Source organism: Tauraco erythrolophus, chromosome 4 (genome assembly GCF_009769465.1).
Source record: "Tauraco erythrolophus isolate bTauEry1 chromosome 4, bTauEry1.pri, whole genome shotgun sequence".
NCBI classification, from domain to species: Eukaryota; Metazoa; Chordata; class Aves; order Musophagiformes; family Musophagidae; genus Tauraco; species Tauraco erythrolophus.
The window spans coordinates 46150970-46173640 of NC_141468.1; the positions used below are offsets into that span (position 1 = coordinate 46150970).

At 40.4% G+C, this 22671-nt stretch overlaps 1 protein-coding gene across 2 annotated transcripts in view; it reads left to right on the forward strand.

Moving 5' to 3' along the window:
- The window catches only part of SYT1 (synaptotagmin 1), a 130779-nt gene that overhangs the window by 107601 nt on the left and 507 nt on the right, over positions 1-22671 (forward strand). For both annotated transcript variants that reach the window (XM_086609960.1, XM_086609961.1), the window contains exon 7: positions 18056-18189. In XM_086609960.1, coding sequence (XP_086466086.1) covers positions 18056-18189 — 134 coding nt within the window. The remainder of the gene's footprint in view (positions 1-18055; positions 18190-22671) is intronic.

Here is a 22671-nt window from a genome sequence, read left to right on the forward strand (position 1 = left end):
TAAAGTGCCCCCAACAATTTTTCCCTAAAATGTGTTAGGTTTCTAGATAATAATAACAACCTTTTTGAAGTTAGACTGCTTCCTTTCCTTCACTTAGGAGATCAGCCATTTTTCAAAGCAAAGAAGTTTTAGCTAAAAGTTTCTAAGGTACCTAATACTGTATTCTGGCCCAGTCGATAACTGCAAATGATAAAAGGTTTTCTCTCAGCCTTTGTGCTCTCTGGCTGCATTAGAAACTGAACGAAGATATATGAGATGACACAGCAGGCTTTTTAATCCTTTAGAAATGGTTGGCAAAGTCACCTCTTTACTTACAAAAAGTAAAACATATAAAGTTGGGGTATATGGGTATTTTTTTAAATAAATGACAGATCCTTCTGTAATCTGCTGTATTTTCACAGCCTGGGGTTGGTGAAGGACAATATTTTAACATACCGAGACATGTTTATGGCAAGTTCAAAAGTTTATGAAACAAAGGTACTGATAATTCCGGGAGAAGCAGGAAAATACAGTGCCTTTGAAAAGCTTCTGAGTTTTGCTTACAGCCCTGTCTGGAATTTGCTATGGTTAGAATGAGAGGGATACTATGAAAAATAAATCTGAAATGCTGTGGTGCAGTGCATAAAGCGTTTTAGGCAAATTTATATAAACAGAACTCACTTTAAAGCTTTAAAGACATTTTAAGCCTTTATTTTGTGAAAATCTAGTCGAGATACCAAATGTGTGCCAGTAAGAGTCAGAGTTCATATTCTACCTGATTTGAGGAAAAGTTAATCGACAGAAAATTGTATCATTATGAAAGCTGTATCTTTCACATATTTTCAGTTTTTCTTTGCAATCTGCAACTTTTGCTGCAAACATTGTGTTACTCCTCAGACATTAACTCTTAATTGAACAATACTTCTCTATAGGTGAGCAATATCTATGGCAAAATATGTAGTAACTATCTTGAAAAGGAAGATCTAGTGACCTTAATGCAAAGTTGGGTGTTCCATAAATACTCTGCCCTGCTTGACCCTTTTCAGTCAATAGTATAGATACAAGTCCCATAACCTGGAATGGAATGGAAGGGAAAAGGACTTCAAACTCCACTGTTACCTACTCCCCTTAAATTCCTGCCCAGCACACCAGCTTTTCATATCAGCCACAAGCATAGGTGAGAAATGAGAATGGAACTTCCTTGATCACTCCAGCTAAAAAAAGAAAAATGAACTCAAATTAGCAGCAAGATGGTTGTAGACTGAGTTACCAGTTGCATCCTCTGGGTGCCACCACATTGCCTTTCAGAGTGAATCAGCCTGAATTTAGCTTTAACCAGAGGACTGTCTCAGGCCCAGGATGGAGTCCAGTTTCCAGGCTCCCACTGGTGATGAGTCCTTAGTGGTGTGACACCCTGCAAAAGCATGTTTCTTATCTTCCACCACTGCTTGGTGTCGCGACCTCTGAGCTTCTGGTTTTCCTTCCTTTGATTCTGGGGGCAAACAGGAGTACCTTGATGTACTTTCAACTGTATTGTACACAGGTGTTTTTGCTAATGTTCATATAGTTTGTGAATATTTGAATAGTTAAGACTGGCTTTCAGAAAATCAACATGCTTGGAGCTGATAACAGCATGCAACTACAACTCTAGATTTTCTAGATTTCTAGATTTCTAGGTTGGAAAAGACCTTATAGATCATCAAGTCTAACCATCCCTAATCCCCATTAAACCATATCCTCAAGTAGATCATCCACCCTATTCTTAAACACATCCAGGGATGGGGACTCAACCACCTCCCTGGGCAGCCTATTCCAGTGGCTGACAACCCTTTCAGAGAAGAAATACTTTCTAACATCCAACCTGAATCTCCCCTGACTAAGCTTATACCCATTTCCTCTTGTCCTATCACCCATCACTAATGTAAAGAGCCCTTCCCCCACCTCCCCACCATCTTTTCTCAAGTATTTATAGGCCGTAATCAGGTCTCCCCTCAGCCTCCTCTTCTCCAGGCTAAACAGCCCCAACTCCCTCAGCCTCTCCTCATAAGTTTTATTTTCCAGCCCCTTGACCAGTTTAGTCGCCCTTCTTTGGACTCGCTCCAGGAGCTCAATATCTCTCTTAAAGCGAGGGGCCCAAAACTGGACACAATATTCCAGGTGCGGCCTCACCAGTGCCGAGTACAGGGGCAGGATCACTTCCCTGTTCCTGCTGGTCACACTATTCTTGATACACGCCAGTATCCCATTGGCCTTTTTGGCCACCTGGGCACACTGCTTAGCAAGAAAGGAGGAAACATAACAATGAAATCAGTATGCTAAAGGGTGAGCACTATACGATTAGGAAACTGCAGCTTTATTCTTGTCTCAAAAGCTATAGAGCCATGACTACTCTCCTGTTCCTGCGTTCCCTCAGTCATTGCTTGTTTTATGTCGAGACAACATACTGGTTGACAGAATTGTACTGATTTTCTTCCCCTGAACGAATAGGAGACATACATGCAGTCTTCTCTTTTATTGTTAGTCTGCCACCTTCCACAAACCACCTGTCCTCTCAGAAGAGGTGACAATATTTCCATGGGCAAAATACAGTTCCTGCCACTATGTTTACAATCATTTGAATTAAATTCTGTGGGGAAACCACCCCATTCATTTTGGTTGTGTGAGACAAGAGATGCTATAGGAGCCTAATGGCTGAGGGTTAGAAAGACCTGTGGATATGACAGTTCCCTACCCATTGCAACCAAAGACAACCATCACAAGTGACATGCAAGATGATTACTAAGGCTGAAATACTGTTGTTGCTCAACAATGTATCCATCTTCCTATTTTTTCTTACTCTCCAAACTGTTTTCTTCCTCTGAATAAACAAATGCTAAAAAGAAAGCTCTTCTGGATTTCAGGATAGAAACCCAAACCTTACCTATACTTTGATTTTGTTAAGCATGCTGACATGAAGTGGGGTGCATATTTGTGCGACATGACAGGAGGTGAAATGGTTACACTGTGGGCTGCTGAGGAGCAGGAGGGGTTATGGCACATCACCATATATGTGGGGCTGGTGTGTGGGCCCAGGCACCAAACTCCAGTGGTCCTTCCTCTCTGTTGGGATGGCATCTGGAGCACCTGCCTCTTGTGAGCATCCACCATCTCACAGCATCTGCAATGGCTGAGAGTAGAGCCAGAGAGCTTTCACAGGACAGTTCGTTGCACTGAGTTTGGATTCCCAAATGCCGTGCAATAGGAGTGAGACTTTCCCACATTTCACAGGCTGTGCACTGACATGCCTGACAGATCTGGCCCTCATTCATGCACAGGAGATACAAAATCTATAGATTTCAATCACATCTACGTGGAATTGCATCCTTTCACCAGTGGCATAATGGATAAGTTATCTTACAAACCCTCTCTAATAAAGATTGCTCAAAATACAGCCATGCAGATACGCAGAAGTGTAGTAACAAGTCCTGTGTCCTGCCTCTACACACACACAGCTGAATCATTAGCAAAGCTTGTGCTTCAGGTGAGATTTCGTATGGACTACAAGGCTGATCACCAGGGAAAGAGTGACTACATCTATGATTAGGGGAAATCTTGGTGGAAGGGCCAGATTGGCTGTAAACTAAAACTTATGTCAATAGAGTGAGAGCAATTTACACTGGCTCCACTGCAGTATAATGATGCCTTTTCAGCCAAAACAAATGTGTTAAAAACATTTGAAGCTGATCGTTGATATGTATCTTGGGATTATTTCACTCCGCAGCAAAAAAGAAATGTAAGGAACCGGGTTTGCTCATATCTGCAAATTTACTTTCGAGCTCCACTTCAGTAGGAAGCACGATAAAAGTAAAAACAGATAAAGAAGCAGTCAGTCCTACTGCTTAGGATTTGTTTTTTAATTATTATTTATTTTGTTTCCTCAGTCACTTTGCTTTACTCATTTGGCTGGAAGGCAAACGCGTTCCCTGTTGATTTATCTCCACTCAGCCAGGGGCTTTTGCTACTCGTTTTGATTCCTAATATGGTAGCAACAGCAGATTTTGTCTGACTTCCAGAGGGCTCCTCTCAGCTCCTGGAATGTAGCGGAGAAAGAGTCCTGTAGAGACCAACAAAGACAGTTGTTGCACTAAGGCTAATAAAGACCAGAAAATGGGCTTCCCCACATGTGCTGAAATTCCTGCTTTCAGCGCTCTCTAAATCACCGCTTTTGTCTTACTTTACAGTAAGGCTACGAATTATTTCCCATTACCCAGCTGAACAGTCTTTCGTGATCACATCAGAAAATATATTTTTCAATAGGTTTGGAAAACACCTGCTCCATCACAATAAAGTTTTTATTATACTAGTGTATGGCTTGAAAGCATGCTGTTGCAGTATCAGTGGATTAATTATAGCACAGAGGAATAGTATATTATGGGAATTGAAAAAAACTTAGGATTTCGCCTTTCATTTTTCTTACCTGTTTGGTTGAAAACACTGAACTTTTCAGTCGTCTGAAATATCTGCTGTCCATTATGGAAGGAAACTGATTTTCTTTTTTTTTTTTCCTTTTAATAAAGTGTTCTTCAGATAATAGGCTGTCATACTCACCAAATCTAGAAATGGCCTTTGCTAGTGACATACCAAAATCCAAAGGATTAAATTCCTCCACCAGGCAGGGTCTCTAAAAGGTTAATATGGAGTTGGAAATTAATTTCATTCCAAATACAGAACAATAGTGTGCAGTGACATGACTTTGTGATAAGCGTTTGTTAAAGCTAAATCCTCCCTGAGCCCTGCAATTGTTTTCCTTTGTGCTAATGGCAAGCTAACCGGAGGCACTCCCTCTCTGTCTCCCTGTCTCTCTCTCCCCTGAGGGTATCAGAAAAAGCAAGTTTATTGTTTGCCAGACCTGTCTTTTTTTTTAATTAAAACCTCAGTTCTCCTTAGGTCATTCTTTTTAACATTTGTGATCTTCATTTCTGACAGGAGAATTTTTTATCTTTCTAAAATCCACAAATTTAGTATTATTGCTTGCTGATTGCCATTACTGACATGTACATTAAACACAAAGAGTTTAAATTATTTCTTATTGCTGTCGAGTGACTGTCTTGACTTTCATTGTTCACAGGCGAAAAAAAGAGGCCTATTGTCACCAAGGTACTGACTAACACAGAAAAATGTTCAATAGGAGTTTCCAGAGGAAAGCTAAAGCCTGGGACTCCAGGGGAATTGATTGCTTCACGTTCTTACCAGTGATTTTTTAGGTGCCTTTGAAAATGGACCCATCTACAGCTCCAAATACTTAATAGCTTTGAAAATCTATTCTAAATACGGTGAATATTGCTTGAAAAGAGTTTTGCTTTTCAAGCTTAGTTTCGCTGAAATTATTTATATTCTGTTATACTCAACAAGTACTGCTTTGACTTGGAAGCGGTGTCATCCACCTTTCCTTTACTATGGTCTCAATCTATTGATTCTAAATAAAAACACTTATCAATTTCACTCCTCTGTCACCCTCTTCCTCCTCCTCCTCATCTAAGAACCACAAACACTCAGACTTGTCTTTTCAAATATTCCTACTTGCAATTCTGAAGGGCCAAAGGGTTTCTGAAATTCATATGTGCTTTTTGGATTCCTGGGTTATTTGATTTTATTACAGATCATGATCCCTTGACTACACTACATCAAGATCTTGTTTCAATGGAGTAGCACGCAGAAATATACTGGGCTGCCCAGATTCAATCTGGTTTGTCAGTGAAGCACAAGATCAGATTGCTCCACCACTTTTGTACCAAATTGGATATCTGCTGTATAAATTTGTAGCAGGTATCCAAGCTGAAAGCTATCATGTACCTTTGGATTTCTGATAGGTTGTGTCACGTTTGACTGCCTTTTAAGCTAAAGTGGTGAACAGCAAATGGTGAACATGTCAGTCAAATATCCATTTGTGCCATTAAATGGCTGGGACAATTTGAAGCATAATTTGGGTACATTGGGGCATGAGCTATTGGTCGTGTTATCAGAAATACTTCCATCTTTCACCTAATAACGCCATTTGTCAAGTTGTCTGTCCTCTTGTCTTATAGCAGGACTAACGTTCTCAACAGGAGAGAGTTCTTGCTGCAGATGCTGTTGGCCTCAAACATTTGTTCTTTAGTCTAGCTTGAATGTTAGCCCTTAAATACCTTCCGGTCTTGTTCTTTTTTGTAACTTGTCTGAGGTAAACGAACAAGGTAAATTGTTTGTCCTGCCGAGGACTTCAGCACTTCAGCGGGCATAATCTAGATGTTAGTCTTGTCTAAGTGAAAATTTGCCTTAAGTTTCAGGTCACTGCTTCTCATTATGTGGAATCGACAGGAATGCGAGCAGGCATGCAGCCTCGCAGCCCTTCCTCTCCAAGTACCCAAGTTAAAATTCTGACCTTCAGGCTTTTCAAAACTATTTTTTTTTTGTGATACTGCAAAATAGGTTTTCACTCAGCTGGCATTTTTGAAAAACAGATATAACTTAGCTGAGCTCAGTTGAAGCTGCTGATAAATTTAGCCTATGTTGTAACTTTTCATGACGAGATTGTGATGATGTTGCCCATGCCAAGAAAATCTACTTTTGATCTTCTTCTCCTTACTGTGATTAAATTTAATCCAAAACAAAGTCAGTCTTCCCAACAATATTAGGAAACACCATCTAGAATGACCGCCTCCACTCCCTGAGCAGATGTAGTTCTTGCCTTGCAGTATTCCAGAAGTCTTCTCCTCACCACCAGGAAGGACATCAACTGGGCTTGTCCTTAGCCTTTGCTCTGGGCAAAGAGTAGGGAAAGGTTTCATGTGGCCTCTGTGTCTAAACAGGCACAAAGTAACAACTGTACCATGGGGTTGCTTTAGGTTTCGTATATGGGATTGGTAGTGTGTGTGTTGAGGCAGTAAAGACTCTGATCCTCTGAATCACACTAAAATTAGGTGCCACAATAGCAGTTAAGTGTTTTCTCCAAGCAATTCTGAATGCATGTTTTGTAAGCTAAAAGCAAGGCTGCAATCATGTAGCTCCCTCCTCTCATTTATGTTTTTTCCTTTAAGCTCAAATCTAACAGAAAAATAATGAAAGCAGAATGAGAACTGATGTTTATATAAATATAAACTTCTCAGATAGAACAAGTACTAGGAGTATTATTTCAAATTGAGACTGAAAACTGGATGCTGCTGGACTCCCTTTATATGCAGCCACTGATGAACGAAATGTAGTTTGAAAGTCTTGATATGGTCTTAAAATAAATATCAACCCTGATAAAGCGTAACGAGGGTTGGTTTCTCAGCTGCGAAGAGTTCAGATCAGTAGTCACTGATGTTGTAAGACTGTTTTACTATTCCTTCTGTACTGCAGCATTCCTGCAGTATTAGCTCTCAGTGCTATTTCTAGTTTAATCATCTGAATTGAAAAACACGTCTCTTTCACGTTGTCTAAGGCCGAAAGCCTACCTGAATGAAAAAAGCAGTTTATAAAGTAGAAGCAATAGGTTTTTGTTAAAAACATCAGAATTATTTTGCAGTATATTGGTTTGATTTTTCTGATGACTCATTTATATGAGCTAATTGGATATTTCCTACGCTTCCTATCATATGTAGATAAAACATCCTGCTGCTTTACTTTTCTGCTTTTGCTATCCTCTGATTCTCCTTCCAACTCACCTAACGTTATTTTGGACAGCAAGAGTATGGAATACACAGTCATGACTGGGTTTGCTGCATTTGAAAAAACCTCTCACGTGTAAACAATATGATAGTTCAGTGTTTTTGATGTGATGCAACCTTTATCACTGCCTTTTTCTTCTTTTGAGTGTGTTGCTTCTAACCCTTTGTGGGAGAGGATGCAGATTACCCTTAAACAGGGCACGTTAGCTTTTTTCCATGTAAAGACAATCACAACACAGTAGTTGCATGCTGATGTGCTGTCAAGCTATAAAAAAAAACCTTACTGTGGCAACGTTGACATGAAGAGTCTGTAGCACAAAATGTATATTCTTGCTACAGTAAATTGCTAATACACTAGTAGACCAGTTATTGGTTTTAATAGAGCTTCTCTCTTTCAGGGTTGAGTAATTCTTTTGAATGAATGCAGCCACTCAACTCCAATGTGGTTTTCTTTATTACCCAGTAATACTGGAACTCCTGTCTGTCCTCAATGCAGTTTGAGATTAGGGCTTGTTTTGCCTCACAGCTGCCAAGTTTGGGGCATTGGATTTTTGTGATGGGTGGGGTTTGGGGTGGGGAAGGGAGTAACCAAAAAAAGAATATGTTTGTTATCAGTCAGCAAAGGGGAAAAAGGGGGAAAAAAAACTGTCAACTGCTTTCAGAGAAAGAAAATGGACATGGAAGGTTGCTCCCTACTGCACCACAGTCTCCATACGTTTGTCCTAAGTAAAGGTGTCTCAGTGCTTGGCCATGACAAAATGTTATTTTTCAATAGGTATCACCTACACTTCTTTTTGACTGGCGTTACTGCCTTTCAGTCAGTTCTTTCTGTGAGCACAGCCCTTCACTACGTGAGAGAAATCCTTTTTTTCACCTTATTCCAGTTATTTTTGGCTGTCTGTCCTCATACATGTCTCTGTGTAGCACAGTAAGTTTCCTCAGGACAGTCATCGCAGCTATCTAAGCCTGGAAGCACAGAAAAACATCGTCATGCAAATAGAAATTCTTGAGTAACCAAAATTTGTAAATCCCCCTGGGTTTCTTTCAGTCAAGTTCCCTGAAGTCTTGATAGTCACACCACCACCCAGCAGCATCACTACTGGGGTTCCTAAAGTAGATGCCTTTCCACCACCGTCCAGGATACAGGCAAATAGCTATAGGCGGTAAATATCCACAAAAGCAGAGCCCAAAGATGGTGATCAAACAGACAAGGTGGGTGAGGGCACTCAAAGAAAGGAGATCTGACACTAGCCTTTGCTCCGCTGAGTAATTGTAAGGAGCACAAAAAATACAACATTCTTCTCAGCAGAGCAGACTGAGAACCTGTTTCTCATATCTTAAATCAGCAAAAGAGGAGGGGAGAGGCAAAGCCGGTGTTTAATTGCTTTATTTTGTAAAACAAAATAGATAAACCCAAAAAAACCAAAATTGGCACAGCTGTAGGAGACTTGAAAAGGTGAAGTGTAATTCGCCTCCATCACACTTTTTCCAGGCTGCTTGCCACCCAGGCACCTGGCCCTTCCAAACCCCAACCTTTGCCACCTGATGCTACTCACGTGCTCGCTTTTTTAGCCTGATTTTTGAATTGTGGCCTCTGCTCAGCAGCATGTGCCTCAGACTGAGGCAGAGCAGTTCTGCCTTCCTCCCCAGATATTGATACCCCATCTGGAGGACTTTAAGGTACTCAGTAACAGTCCAGTGCAATGCATCATTGTGTACCCAGCTCCTGTTGTTTGTTGCTAAACCATACCACGTGGTCTGCTCTTTAACCTTGGGTTGTTTGGGTTTTTCTTTATTGTGTGCTTCTGCTTATCTCTCCACTCTTCTGCTTGTCATTATTCCTCAGTCAATGTGTATTCCTCCCTCCCTCCTCCCCAGTTCACTTGAGGACAGTATTTTGAATCCGTCTAAGCCTCTGTGTATTATCTTCTGATATTTTCAGTACCACCAATTTAATAAATATAAATTTAATTATTTTTTTTCTCTATTTCATCAAAAGGCATTACATAAATGGAAAGTCAGCAGTCTGCCGGAATTTGCTGCCTGAAGGATTGCCAGTTTGCTTTAGTTTCTGTCTGAATTCCTGTACTGGAGAGTCTGCCTGTATCAGCAGCCCCACTTAATACCTTTCTGCCATTTGATGCTAATGCCTGCCTCATCTTAGTTGCTATTGTATTCTATTTGTATACAAACATGATGTATTACAATAAGCTTTTTTATTTCTGTGTTTGTTATCTAAGGTTGCAAGTGCCCTTCTCTAGTATGTTAAAGTTTTAAAATGCCATGCTGTCTTTCCCCTTCCTAACTACATTCAAGCTTCATGAGCAGTCAGTTCCTCCCCTTTTGGTGCAAACGTAGGGGAGCAAGGTTTACTGCTTTGATGCTTGTAGTTTCCGTGTAATCACATTTACAAAGTGCTTGGTTGCTTGCTTTGCTTTTCCACAAGAGTGTTCTGTGTTTACCCACAGCCAAAACTCAAGGTGCATTTTCCTGTTGGTTCAACCCACATTTGCTGCGCTTTACAGAACTATTTGTTTTGCCTGTGTGTAACTATGCTGGAATGAACTGCTTGAATGCAAAAGAGGCAGATCAGCTGCCCTTGCTCTGGCAGTAAACTTAATCATAAGCTCATAAGCACTGATTTGTGCTGGTTTTAAATAAGAATTTTGGCTGCTTCTTTTTTTCCTGAGTTTTCTGCTACTTTCCCCATCTGGCAGTGTAACATTTGTTCTTATGTTCCAGTTGGAAGCGCTGTGGGTGGAATCAGTCGAGTGCTGACTGAATAGCTCTTAGGCCACTGTGAACATTTCTGTTTCCATTGTCAATCCTACACATTCAGCAACCTCAGTTTGGGATTCTTGGGTGAGGGAATTGTTGGCTCACTGTTGGTTTTACAGCACCTCCTTTTTCCCAGGGTTCCCTAGTTCTCTAAATTCAGCATTTCAGTAGCAACTTGATGTTTATCTGACTGCACAACAGTGAAGAGTTGTTGTTTTGAGACTGCTTTCCTACGCTCTCCATTTACCACTTTTTGTTATAGGCTGTTGTGTTTTAACCCCAGCCAGCAACTAAGTCCTATGCAGCCACTTGCTCCATCTCCCCTGGTGGGATGGGGGAGAGAATTGAAAGAGTAAAAGGGAGAAAACTTGTGGATTGAGATAAAGACAGTTTAATAGGTAAAGGAGAAGCCACACACGCAAGCAAACCAAACCAAAACAAGAATTCATTCACCACTTCCCGTTGGCAGGCAGGTGTTCAGCCATCTCCAGGAAAACAGGGCTCTATAATGCATAATGGTTACTTGGGAAGACAAAACACCAAAACTCTGAATATATCCCCCTTCCTTTTTCTTCTTCCCAAAGCTTTATATGCTGAGCATAACATCTTATGGTGTGGAATATCCCTTTGGTCAGTTGGAGTCAGCTGTCCCAGCTGTGTCCTCTCCCAACTTCTTGTGCACCCCCAGCCTGCTCGCTGGCGGGGTGGGGTGAGAAGCAGAAAGGGCCTTGACTCTGTGTGAGCACTGCTCAGCAGTAACTAAAACATCCCCGTATTGTCAACGCAGATTTCAGCACAAATCCAAAACACAGCCCCATACTAGCTACTGTGAAGAAAATTAACTCTGTCGCAGCCAAAACCAGCACATAGGCAGGCTATCATTAGTTCTTATAAATACCAACCCCTTCTTCCCCACTATAAATGGATTATTGGACTCCTTTATTTCCATGAGAATCTGTCTAATGTTATTGAATATGAAGTTACAGATGTTTTCATTTATAAATTATGCAGTCTTACAGTATCTTCTTTTAAAGATGCCGATGGAAATATATAATCCAAAGTCATTTGACTTGTTACACCATGACATGCAATATAAGGAAGAAAGGGCCTGATGGGCAATGTACTCTGTGTGTGTGAGTGCGCTGAATCTGGAGCAATGCACCCATGGGGCACAGATAGACGTTAGCAAGTGTAATATGAGTCTTTTTAACTAAACTGTTTGCAGCTATCTGGGCCACTCTGGCAGCCCATCTGGTCTCCTTGCAGTTTCTCAACTCCATCCATGTCCGGTACACTACTGGACAGCGTTGGGAGAATCTCTCAGGCATACCGCTCAATCCTCAGCCTGCTTATTAAAGTGATTTTTAAAAGTGTTTTGCTGGGGTAAGGACTGGCATAGATGCTACACAGGAATCTACAGCAAATGCTTTTGCTACCCACCTTTCCCTTGTGTATTGCTCAAGTGCAGGCTATAGCTAAAGATTTGACCCATAACATCGAGTAATCTACAGCCCAGTGGGGTTATGGAAACTATGATGAGGTCCAAAGTAGCAAAATATGAACATTAGCTGAGAATTGGACATTATGTAGCAAATAAACTTAAAAAAAAAAATAAAAATCCTGTTTTCAAGGAAATGTGATAACAAAAAAATCCACAAACCCTATATTTTATGCCAAGAGAATTGTTTCTAATGAGAATGTTTTCCAATATTTCCCTAGAGACATCAACTGCTCTTTAAAAATAATGCTGCAACTTCAATTTTCTCGTTTGTGGAGGAAGGTAGAAGGCTCAACAGCTTGTGTCAGTGAATATAAACTATAACTTTTATGCAATCTATAATGTACCATAGCACTTTTACTCCTTCTTAGTAATTGTACCTTATGTTGTTTCTTCCCCAGATAACACATTTTGCCCCTCTGGCTCTCCTTCTCATTTGAAGCTTTCCATTCATCTGAAAAATACTAGTGTAGACAATCCAGGCACAATATCACTCTAAACTCATTATTTCAGAGACTTTAATTATCCCCCTCTCATCCATACGTGAATAAACAAAATTTAAAAAGTCAGGGCAAATTATCCGTGGCCCGGACACCACAGGCATCATGTGAATCATCCCTCTCTCGGGAAAGAAGGGTTTACATGCCCACAGAGGGATCATGTCCCATGATCCTTGGGAAAGATCAGCAAATCTGTGGGAAATCCCAGGAAAGTTCATCCTGTTTTGCTCTGAGAGCAGAGCCTTGCTGCTTTCCGTAGCGCAGCTGTGGCAACCGCTGCTGTCGCTCTCTGAAGGCAGAAGCTAAGCCTGCAGGTATTGCTGATACTGTCAGCCTTCATCCCTGGCACTGTCTCTATAGAAAATAAAGTTGTTCGCTGTATAAAATTGCTGTTCTTCCCCCTGCCACTCCTGAAAGCCAAAACTTTGTCTGAAGGGCGTTTGCACGGAATAGGAAAAGGTACAGGTTAAGGGTGCAATATTGAATCTAGCACTGCCTCTGCTCTGGTCTAAGGCTCTGGCTTGGTCTTTCCTCCCTTTCTACCCCGCTGGGAGCGATTATGACTCTTTAGCGTGCAACTAACGAGCCACCCTGCGAGTCACCTCTGTCCTAACTGTGTTTTCAGTTCATTTATAAGGCTGCATTTCAACACCTGATTTTCTTCAGTTGCTGGATCAATTGCCAAGCTCTTCAGGAATTTGTTCTGCTTCCTGGAATGGAAGCTCCACTGTCTGCTGACACCTTTGCTCTAAATGTCAGTGATGTGTGCTTTGGCACAGGTTTGGCATAAATTTTCCTCTGATGGGGAAAAACGTGCTAATTAGCACCCAGTTATCCCGAACATTTTGAAGACAAAAGTACAGCTGGAGGCAATTTTGGCACCATATTTCTTCTTGATTTCTACATTTCAATTGAGAACATCTTCTTATTACAGTATTTTGTCATATGAAACTTTATTCAGCTATATCTGTGACTAGTTTGTTCTGGCTCTATTTTTTTCCTGTGGATCATGTTAGGCTTACTTGAGGCTTGTAGAGGGTTTTTTCTGATACCACCGCACAGAGCTGTGTGGAACTTTCTTCTTTAAACCATTAGGCTCCCCCCACATGCAGGCTCGGGACTGTAATTGCACACCCATTCATGTCCAATGCTGTCCCTGTATTGTTTTTCAAATTTGTCAACTTTCTAGGCAGTTGCTTTTCAGATTTTGGTTAGATTACAGAAGGCTTACAAATATTTATCAAAGGTCAGTACCATCCTTATGTTTGCAGTCAGAATAAACTGTTGCAGTAAAACCGTTCCAAGCTGAGTGCTTTGTTGACACTTCTGCTGAAGATCTATACAGCTGGAAATTTCTGTGCTGAATTCTCTCCTACCTAGATGGAAAATGATTTTTCATTAACTACTGATCCCTATAACAAATTTTTCGTCTTAAAATCCGCTGACAAGCAGTCATTCTTGAGTTCCTCTCTCTTGAGTTGTAGTATTTTCTTTCAGCTGTAAATTTGCTTTTTAAAGCCTCTAATAATGAAGTGCATCTTTTCTACAACACGATGATGATAAGATAGTCATTATTTTAAGAGGGTTCTAATTGTACATATATGTCTCATGGTCCAAATTACTCCAGAAATCTTTACCTGCTATTACATACCACTTCGGTTATCCTTTAAATAATGTATTGGCATCTTACTTCAAACTTCAGGAAAATAAAATGTGTCAGCTAGTCCCCCAGTGCTTTTAAAGCACTTCAGCTAGCCTCCCTTGAGACATTGTTGTAAAATCTACAATGCACAATTAGTTACGAATTTTACATCTTTTTAGCATTCATGGCTAGACCGTTAATGAGGGAATAAATAGCAGAATTTTATTTAATCCCACACATTGCTTAACATGAATTATTAAGCAAGGGACACACAGCCATTCTGTCCCCTTTGACAGAGGGACATCCATAGTGCTCCAGATGCAACATCCCTTCTTCCAGATAGATGTACAAGGTCCATCCACAGATACCTGTGGATGTAATGTGGATCAAAATCCCTGTTTACTTGAAAGGAATAAATCTGGAGGGAAAAAAAAAACAGTGATGTTCACCTCTTCTGACTTGGAATTTCTTCAGTGTAACTGTTTACATGGAAGCGGATAGGCTGTCTTGTATCAATGGAGAGAAATAAATATTTTGGGGTGCAATTTATTTGACTAAAGACAGGTGTTTACTCTAGAGTTAGGTAACTAGCCAGAGTACATAAATAAAAATGCTTATTTATTTTCATTGGCATCAGATGCAGACATTTCTACTTGGTCAAAAGAATTCTGCCCTTTATGCCCAGGCTATGCACTTAAGAGACAATTTATCATTGCTGGGCTGTAATATCAGTTCTGTCATCCTTACTAGTCTCACTTATTCAGTGAGACTATTTACATATTAAAGTATTACTCAGCATGAGTAATGGTGCCAGCACTGAGGTTATGTTGCAAGTAGAGAGAAGAGATGTTTCCATTAGCACGAAACCTTATCTCAGAAAAATCACTGGAGACTGACACTTCCCAGAGGTTCTGCTTTCTTTTGATTATCCTCCCTTCTTCTAATAATTGACTCCAAGCAGTTTGGCTTCTGTTATTTGGTGGAACAGAACCTGTCTTTTTTAGAGATTTATTCATGAAGTCGCAAGAAAGTCCATGCTTAGGTATCAGGTTGTCTCTGTAGATCGCAAGCAAATAGATTACTGGGGAGTTGAGGGAGTTAGGGATAATGTTGTGGGATATGGGAAAGTGTAACTGGAGATGATAGTGCAGTGGTGGAGGGGGTCATATATGAGACACAGAAGAATGAAGAGAGGGGAGAACTAGGTAAGACTAGGATACTTCAAGAAATAGGAATTGGATGTACAATCTAATGAGGAGAAACTCAGTTGAAATTTCTAATGGCCCATCTGCTTACTTGATCTGGACACCCCGTTCTGATTTGCAGTGGTTTTGTGATGAGTAAACTGATTTAATGCTTTCTTCTGAAACTAGAAAAGAAGAAACGATTTCAGTTAGGTGAGAAACAATTTGAATTTGGTTTGGCATGACAATTTTACCCTTGGATTAAAAAAAAAAAAATAGGATATTGTATCATATGATATGTCCTCTTCTGTGCTTGATTTGCGACCTCTGCCACTGACAGTTCTGCACTACCATGGCAATCTGGTACCACTGGGATCTTTCCTACTTAAAACCTGGCATTTGACTGAGCCTAACTCAAATCCCCAGGCAGATAAGCATAAGGAGCTGATCTGGACATGAAAAAGAAACCACAGAAACATAGGTTCAGGGCCTTGTCTAGAATATGGAATGTTTATCAAAATAGGAATATATCTGCATCACTATATAAATCATTACTATACAGTTCCTTATGGGCATATGAATAATCATCAAATCTGTGCATATTGTCTGTGCACAAGCACAGATAAGTAAAGGATTGACTTATATTGGCTGCATTTATTTTAATAGAATTCTTAAGTTCTAATCCGCTTAATAATAATGTATTACTACTGTTAAGCCTCTCAGCTAAATATAGTTACTTGAATTATATTTTAACAGCATTTTATCTTATTCCCATATCTTGACACTCTACCACTGACTCCTTGACTACTGAACTTTCTTACTCTATATTAGCTATACCTAAAATGTCATTTTACATGTCAAAAAAATTGTACATTCAGCATGGAGCCTCAGCAAAAGTAATAAGGTAGATGAGCTTTTCTCAAGTATCATGTTGTATTGAAAGAGTCCAGATTTACCTGTTTTCCACCTTCAAAACCCTGTATGCAGTGATGTTGAACTCAGTATTCAAGAAGAAATAGAACTCTGTTGGCTTCTTCACATGATACTCCTTAATTCATACATTGTGCAGCCAAAAGGAACCCTTGCAATCCCCTGTCTAGCCTCGAGCGTGAAACTACCCAGATTTAGTTTCTATTTGAACTTGAGTCTTTTGAGGAGAAGGAATCTTAACCTTCTGTAACAGAGAGTTCACCACAGACACTGGGGAGCTACTCCAGCTGTTTCGGTAGTCTTATGACTGAAGTACATGCCTATATCTAAGATAGAATTTGTCTAGTTCCTTCTCACAGCCATTGGATCTTATTTTACCCTTGACCGCTGGCTTGAACAGTCCACTACCAAAATTACGCCCCCTTCAAAGGGACTGTAGGCTGTGATCAAGTCATTCCAGTAGCTGAACTGTCCCGAGCTCCTAGGTCTTCCACAATAAAGCATACTTTGTAGCAGACTGCAATTATTCTTCTCGGACACACCTAGCATGAATTTCATTGCAGAGTTGTAAAATATGGAATATGGTATGCTCATAGTGATGATACTTAATTTCAGTGTTAATTTGTCATTCTTCTTGTGTAGCACCATCTTTTTCTCAGGAGGGAAAGGAGAAGTGCTTTCCTTTGATAGTTTGCTTTCAGGCTCTCTCAATTTTCGCGACAAAATATTACTTGTGGCTGTCTGGTGCTTTGTATAGCTCCTACGAGCTTTCTTCCATCGAGAGGGAAGGCTTGGCTCAACCTACATCACAGTTCAGCTACCTAAAGCCAAGGGATTTACCTACCCAAATATTAGTGACAATACCATACAGGTTGAAAAGGATGAGCTTGAGATGCTTCAAATGGTGCTTCATAGTAGGCCTAAACAGAAAGGTAGCTGAGCTCAGTGAAGGTACTGCTAGTTAACACCGCCATGAAAGAGGAACTTCTAATTCATTCTCTAAATGGCAACATGGCTCTTGTCACAAATTAAAGGCTGATACCACTATTCTTTTAAGCAGGCAGTTTTCACTGCAAGTGTAACTACTGAGATACCACTTCATGGCAGTAACAGCCGTGAGAGTTTTGCTTGCATGAGGAGTACCTGATTAGGTACCAAATCCGTTCTGTTCCTTAGCCAGCAGAAGTCATACATAATAACAATGGGAATTCAACAGAGAGTAGCAAAACCAATTCATAATTTATACCAATAGCATGACACCTGACTCTAGCTGCATGTAGTACTAAGGTAGAGGACTGGTATTTAAAGGAAAAGCCCCTTCCTGCCATGTAATCTGTCCGTGTGCCAGACCCACAGACACCGCCTTGTGTCAGTGGCAGCCCACCAGGGAGGTCAGAGGACAGGAAAACTGTGGTGCAGGTCCCACCCAGGGAGCAATGTGAAGAGCTACCGGGCAGTCACAGAGCAGCCAGCCTGTGCCCACCGTGCGTGCATTCGGCAGTGCTCACGGCTCCTGGGAAAACCACTCCACAGCCCTGTTGCCAGGAAATGTTGGCAGTAAATAAATAATGTTAAAGTAAAAACATTTCCATGGTGGTTAATGAGCCACAGAACAAAGTAAGGTGGGAACTTACCCCTCCCTCACAGTGTTAAGGAGGTGATGCAATAAATGTTTTGTACCTTTTTCCATCAAGAACACTTTGCAATCATACAGGAGTTTTTCTGTAGTGGAAATTAGGATTTTGTTTAAGTACAGGCTGTTTGTTGATAAAGGTTTTTCTTTTTTTTTTATTGAGTCTTAAATTTGCAAGATTAAAATCTGTAGATAACACACTGAACTACCTTTCTTAGCTCTACTTCTTCTCTTGATTACTTAGATCCCTATGTGAAGATCCATCTGATGCAGAATGGTAAGAGGCTGAAGAAGAAAAAGACTACAATTAAAAAGAACACTCTGAATCCCTACTACAATGAGTCTTTCAGCTTTGAAGTACCATTTGAGCAAATTCAGGTAATGTCAAACACTGTTTTGTCTTCCCTCTGCATTCTATTTCTCAGCCCTTATAAATATTTAACAGGAATCTTGTTAATTATCACGTGTGCATGCCTTCATTAGCACCTAGGTGCCAGCCCTGTGCTACATTAGATGAGTGTGACTGCTTCAAGAGGGAAATGATAAAATGCACAGTACTTACGAAGCTTTGATTCATCAGTGAGAAATGGATAACTGACATTTTCTGTTAACAGAAATGGATTCTGAAAAAAAATAATCCACAGGGAGATAGTGAAGGAATGTGCCAGCAAAAAAAGTATAGGGATAAAAGAAAAGGAATACATAGTAATATTCCCCAAATTATTTGAAATAATAAATTGACATCATCAGTCGCGTTTGTGTTCCCTGTGCATTTATCAGTCCTGTTTGCTGAAAGTACTGCAGCATTCCTCTTAAGGAAAAACACAATCAGATTTTTTCAGTTATTCACCACACCATGAAAACTTTTTTGGTGATTCCTATGCTCCTTGGAAAAGATATTTGAGAATCTCAGGGGTCAGTACTGCAGTGCCTGTTTTCTTGGCACCTCATGGTAGCTCCAGCAGTTTTCCAGGTGCTACTCCTGGAGAGTTCAGTGCCTAAAATTAGGGGCCTTAGAAGTCAGCACGGTGAGCTGAAGTAACCTACATTAGCAGTGGAAAATACCAGTACAAAGGATCATGTCATTTTTTTTCTCAGGGACTCGGTTACCTGCCTTTGAGCTGCTGGGAGGCAAATTGTCTCTCACTCATAACAGTGAGATTTAACGTCTTCTGATGTTAACTAACCTTTTCTCACAAGAGAGAAGGTCTTCTTAACCACCTCAGGAGACATGTGGGAAACCCACATCTCATTCACTCCCCTCCCTAAGTGAATTTGAACCTGTATCTTCAATGTCTAGTCACCTGTTCCTATGGCTTGTGTTGGGAGTGCAACATCATTTCTGCATATATGATAAGTATATGATTGGCTACGGAGCATTAGATCACCTGTTAGTTGGATGGTGTGCTCAGAAGGGAGAGGCTTTGGTCTCTGCTCTGATCTAGGTAATGTAAACCACATAAAGATCAGTCGGTGCAGGCCTCGTCTATTTCTGTTAAGCCTTTACCATTAGTGTTAAACCATTTTGTTGTTTTGCTCACTTCTTAGAGCGCTTCTTGGCAGGGCAAGATGTGTTGGTTTAAATATCCGCAGAAGAGAAAAGAACTGCATGTTGGCTTCCCCCCACCCCGGAGACCTCTGTGACCATCAAGATGTTAAGCAAGACTAAGAGCAGAGCTGAGTGTGGAAAGTGTAGTTTCAGGGGCCTCCCAGTTTGAATGACCATAATTAAAGCAGTCTGGGAATACATCCTTTTGTGGCTTGTAAGAGAGGTCTAGGTAGGATTTGGGTGCCTTGCTACTGTGAGGGTTTAAACAGCTTGGGACAAATTCAGAGCCAGAAGACATTGCCAGGGAAAACTCCCAGGCAATAGGGACACGGACACCTCTTGATTAGATGAGAGCATGGTACGGGTTTTGAGACTCTGTGTCTTGGATTTTTATAGCAAGTGTACTGGAGAGAAGCCCGGGAGCCAAGGCCTCCATTTCAACTAAAGCTGTGCGCTTGGTTTTTATTGACTTGGTACCAACAAAGATAATAAAACTAGACAAGGTGAGGCACTAGGAATAGTGACTTGGATGCTTGCCTAGCCCCTTTTGGAGTTTCATCATGCCCCACAGCATGTACAGGTGTCTGTGGACTCCAGGAATCAAAAAGTGGGAAATCCAGGGAGGCCTAATTCCTATTGATTTTAATGCGAACTGGTCTGTGTGCTTGTGAAAAAAAAAAAAAAATCTCATAACAAGCATCAAAGACCCAGAGGCAAAAAAAAGGTCAATCAAATTGAGCCTCTGGCAATTTAGGCAATGAATGTCTTGATTTCCAAATGGGGACAGGACTGGAGAACTGGAATGGGCACCTCCAAGTTAGCAAATCTGAGTTTTGGCATGGTTAGGTGCATTCTGTAGGTACTTGGCCAGTTTGTCTTCTAAGTCAGTTTTTAAGGTGGATATAGGTCCTTTAAAAAGTATTGCAGTTTAGCAGTTAAATATTTTGTGCTTTTTTTGATAAGTTTACTAGAATGACTTTATAGCTATTTACTTCAGTATCTAGCCTCAATTTAAAATCTGTAATTATGGACTTTGGTCATATGCCAGTGTATTTTGGAGTTAGTTATAAAAGATTATATTTAGAGGTGATTTTATTATGGTTACTGAAATGATTTCATCTTTAGCAAAACACTTTTAAAATGTTATTTAGACTTAATATGGTAAGAATCACTGTGACTTTGGGGTAATTCATGTAAAAGTCATTAAACAAACTTTCACAGTCAAATAAAAAAATAATGGTTACACAAGTTTTATGGTGGTCAGAGAGCGAAGACAAGGGAGATCATGGAGGGTAAGCAGCTCAATAGCAGCACACCTATGTAATTTAAAATGAGCCAAACATTAACATTTTCAGCGATTTAATAGTGAATGTGGATTCTAGCTCTTGAGGGAAGGAAAGTGATGTCTTGAAAGGTAACGGGAGAGCACCACTGGGAAGACAAATCCTGTTGATACAGGCAGATCTAGCATGTGTTTTGCTGTTTTCAAGACAGATTGCCTCCGTAGGCAGCAACATCTCCAGGCCCTTTCAGTCCAAATAATGCCTCATCAAAATGAGGAAACTGCTAATCCAAGTATTTATTAGCAGAGATGGTTCTTTCTTGGGTTTTGCAGCGCAGTTGTTCCTTTAATATATGGTGCAAAGGCAAAGAGATGCTCACATTTCTTTGTAGGTTTAAGCCAGAGACCATGAGATGAAAATCATCTCAGAGTTAATCATCTGACCTAGCTGTTGTTACCTCGTTATAAAGCAAGGAAAAGGGTCTTTTGTTTACAGTGCTCTTGTCTTATTATTAACACCAAAGAAAAATCTGATAGTAACTAGTAATAGTAACTAATCCCCGAGCTTCTAGGTACAGCAGGCAACTTTTTTTTTGTACCATAAAATAATAGTCTCATGCTTACTTTTTATATCTGTGATTGTACCATGCATCTAAAACATAATTGTTCATTTGGGGAGGTACGATCAACATTAAAAGTGAGTATATTGCGAACAGCAACACCGAAACATCATTTTGGCATCTAGAAATATTTGCTTCAGGATATTGCCTTTTATCTTGTGTGCTCTGGGGAGAGAGAGTCTTGAGTTTGATGTACGTTTGTGTCATCAGCAACTATATAAATACTTTAGTGCCTGTTGGAATCATCTCTTTCTCTGGCTCAGTGAATTGTACGATCTTGTAAGGGAATGGACTCTATAAAATAGACCTCATGAGTGTGGTCTGGCAGATATGCTTAAAAGAGTCGGTTGCTTTTAAAAGATAATCCTATTACAAGCACTGAAATCAATCATTGTAGTAAGAAATCCAGATTGTACCTACATTTAAAATCTTAAATTTAAAAACCTGATGCTTAAGAATAAAAGGTTTTTCTGGAAGAAATGTGTTTCAGGGCATTTCTTCCTCCAATTCAGGAAACTCACACTGGAATAAGAGGCTGTGTGTATTTACCATGGGATAGAAAGGAATCGGGAAAAGAACTGTATGTTCATCTTTAAAAATAAAGCTCCCTAAGGAAAAGCGTTTACAGTTTAGTAAAATCAGCCCACGGCTGTTACTGTTTTAGGTGCCGTTGGGGAAGAACACCACTCCACTGAAGGAATAGCTGTTTGTGCTTTTTCAACAAATATTAGTGACCTGATGGCAAGGAATGTGTGCATGTGCACACAAATGTGTACACAAACGCCCGGCTTGAACATCACCTCCCAGTGTGCCCCAGTCTAAGTGAATGGAAAATTGTCTGTGAGCTGTGACAGATGGGGTCACGCAGATTTTGTGGGAATAGTTTAACCCTGTTTGCCAGAAGTCACCATTTCCACAGCAGAAGTGGCACTCCTGTGCCGGTGTGTCGGAGCCCCGAGGCAGTGGGGTTTGTACTTCTTTCCAGCTCCCCTGAGCATGCAGCCAGTTTTCTTGACTCCTACATAAATTTATATAATACACACAGTGTATATCTACTTAGGTGTGTGCGCACACACACAGATGGGTCCACATGCATATATGTATATTGCGGCTGTATGGGATCTCCTCTGAATTTATCTGAAAATAGCTGATTAGCATGCTGGATGGATGGATGAGAGTTGTTTGGAAGCAGAAAAGCAGTTAACAGAATAGAGCATGGCATTGCTAACACCATTAACTTGGGGTAGAGCTGTTTCTGAGTTTTACCTAATTTTTACTTATCTACGTAAGCAATAGTGGTGCATTAAATTGCACTATTTTTGACTTACCTTACCTTCAGATCTCACTTGTAGCCTTATAGACTTCTAGCAGTCTGATTCTTCAGTATTATTATTAAAAAATAATCCATA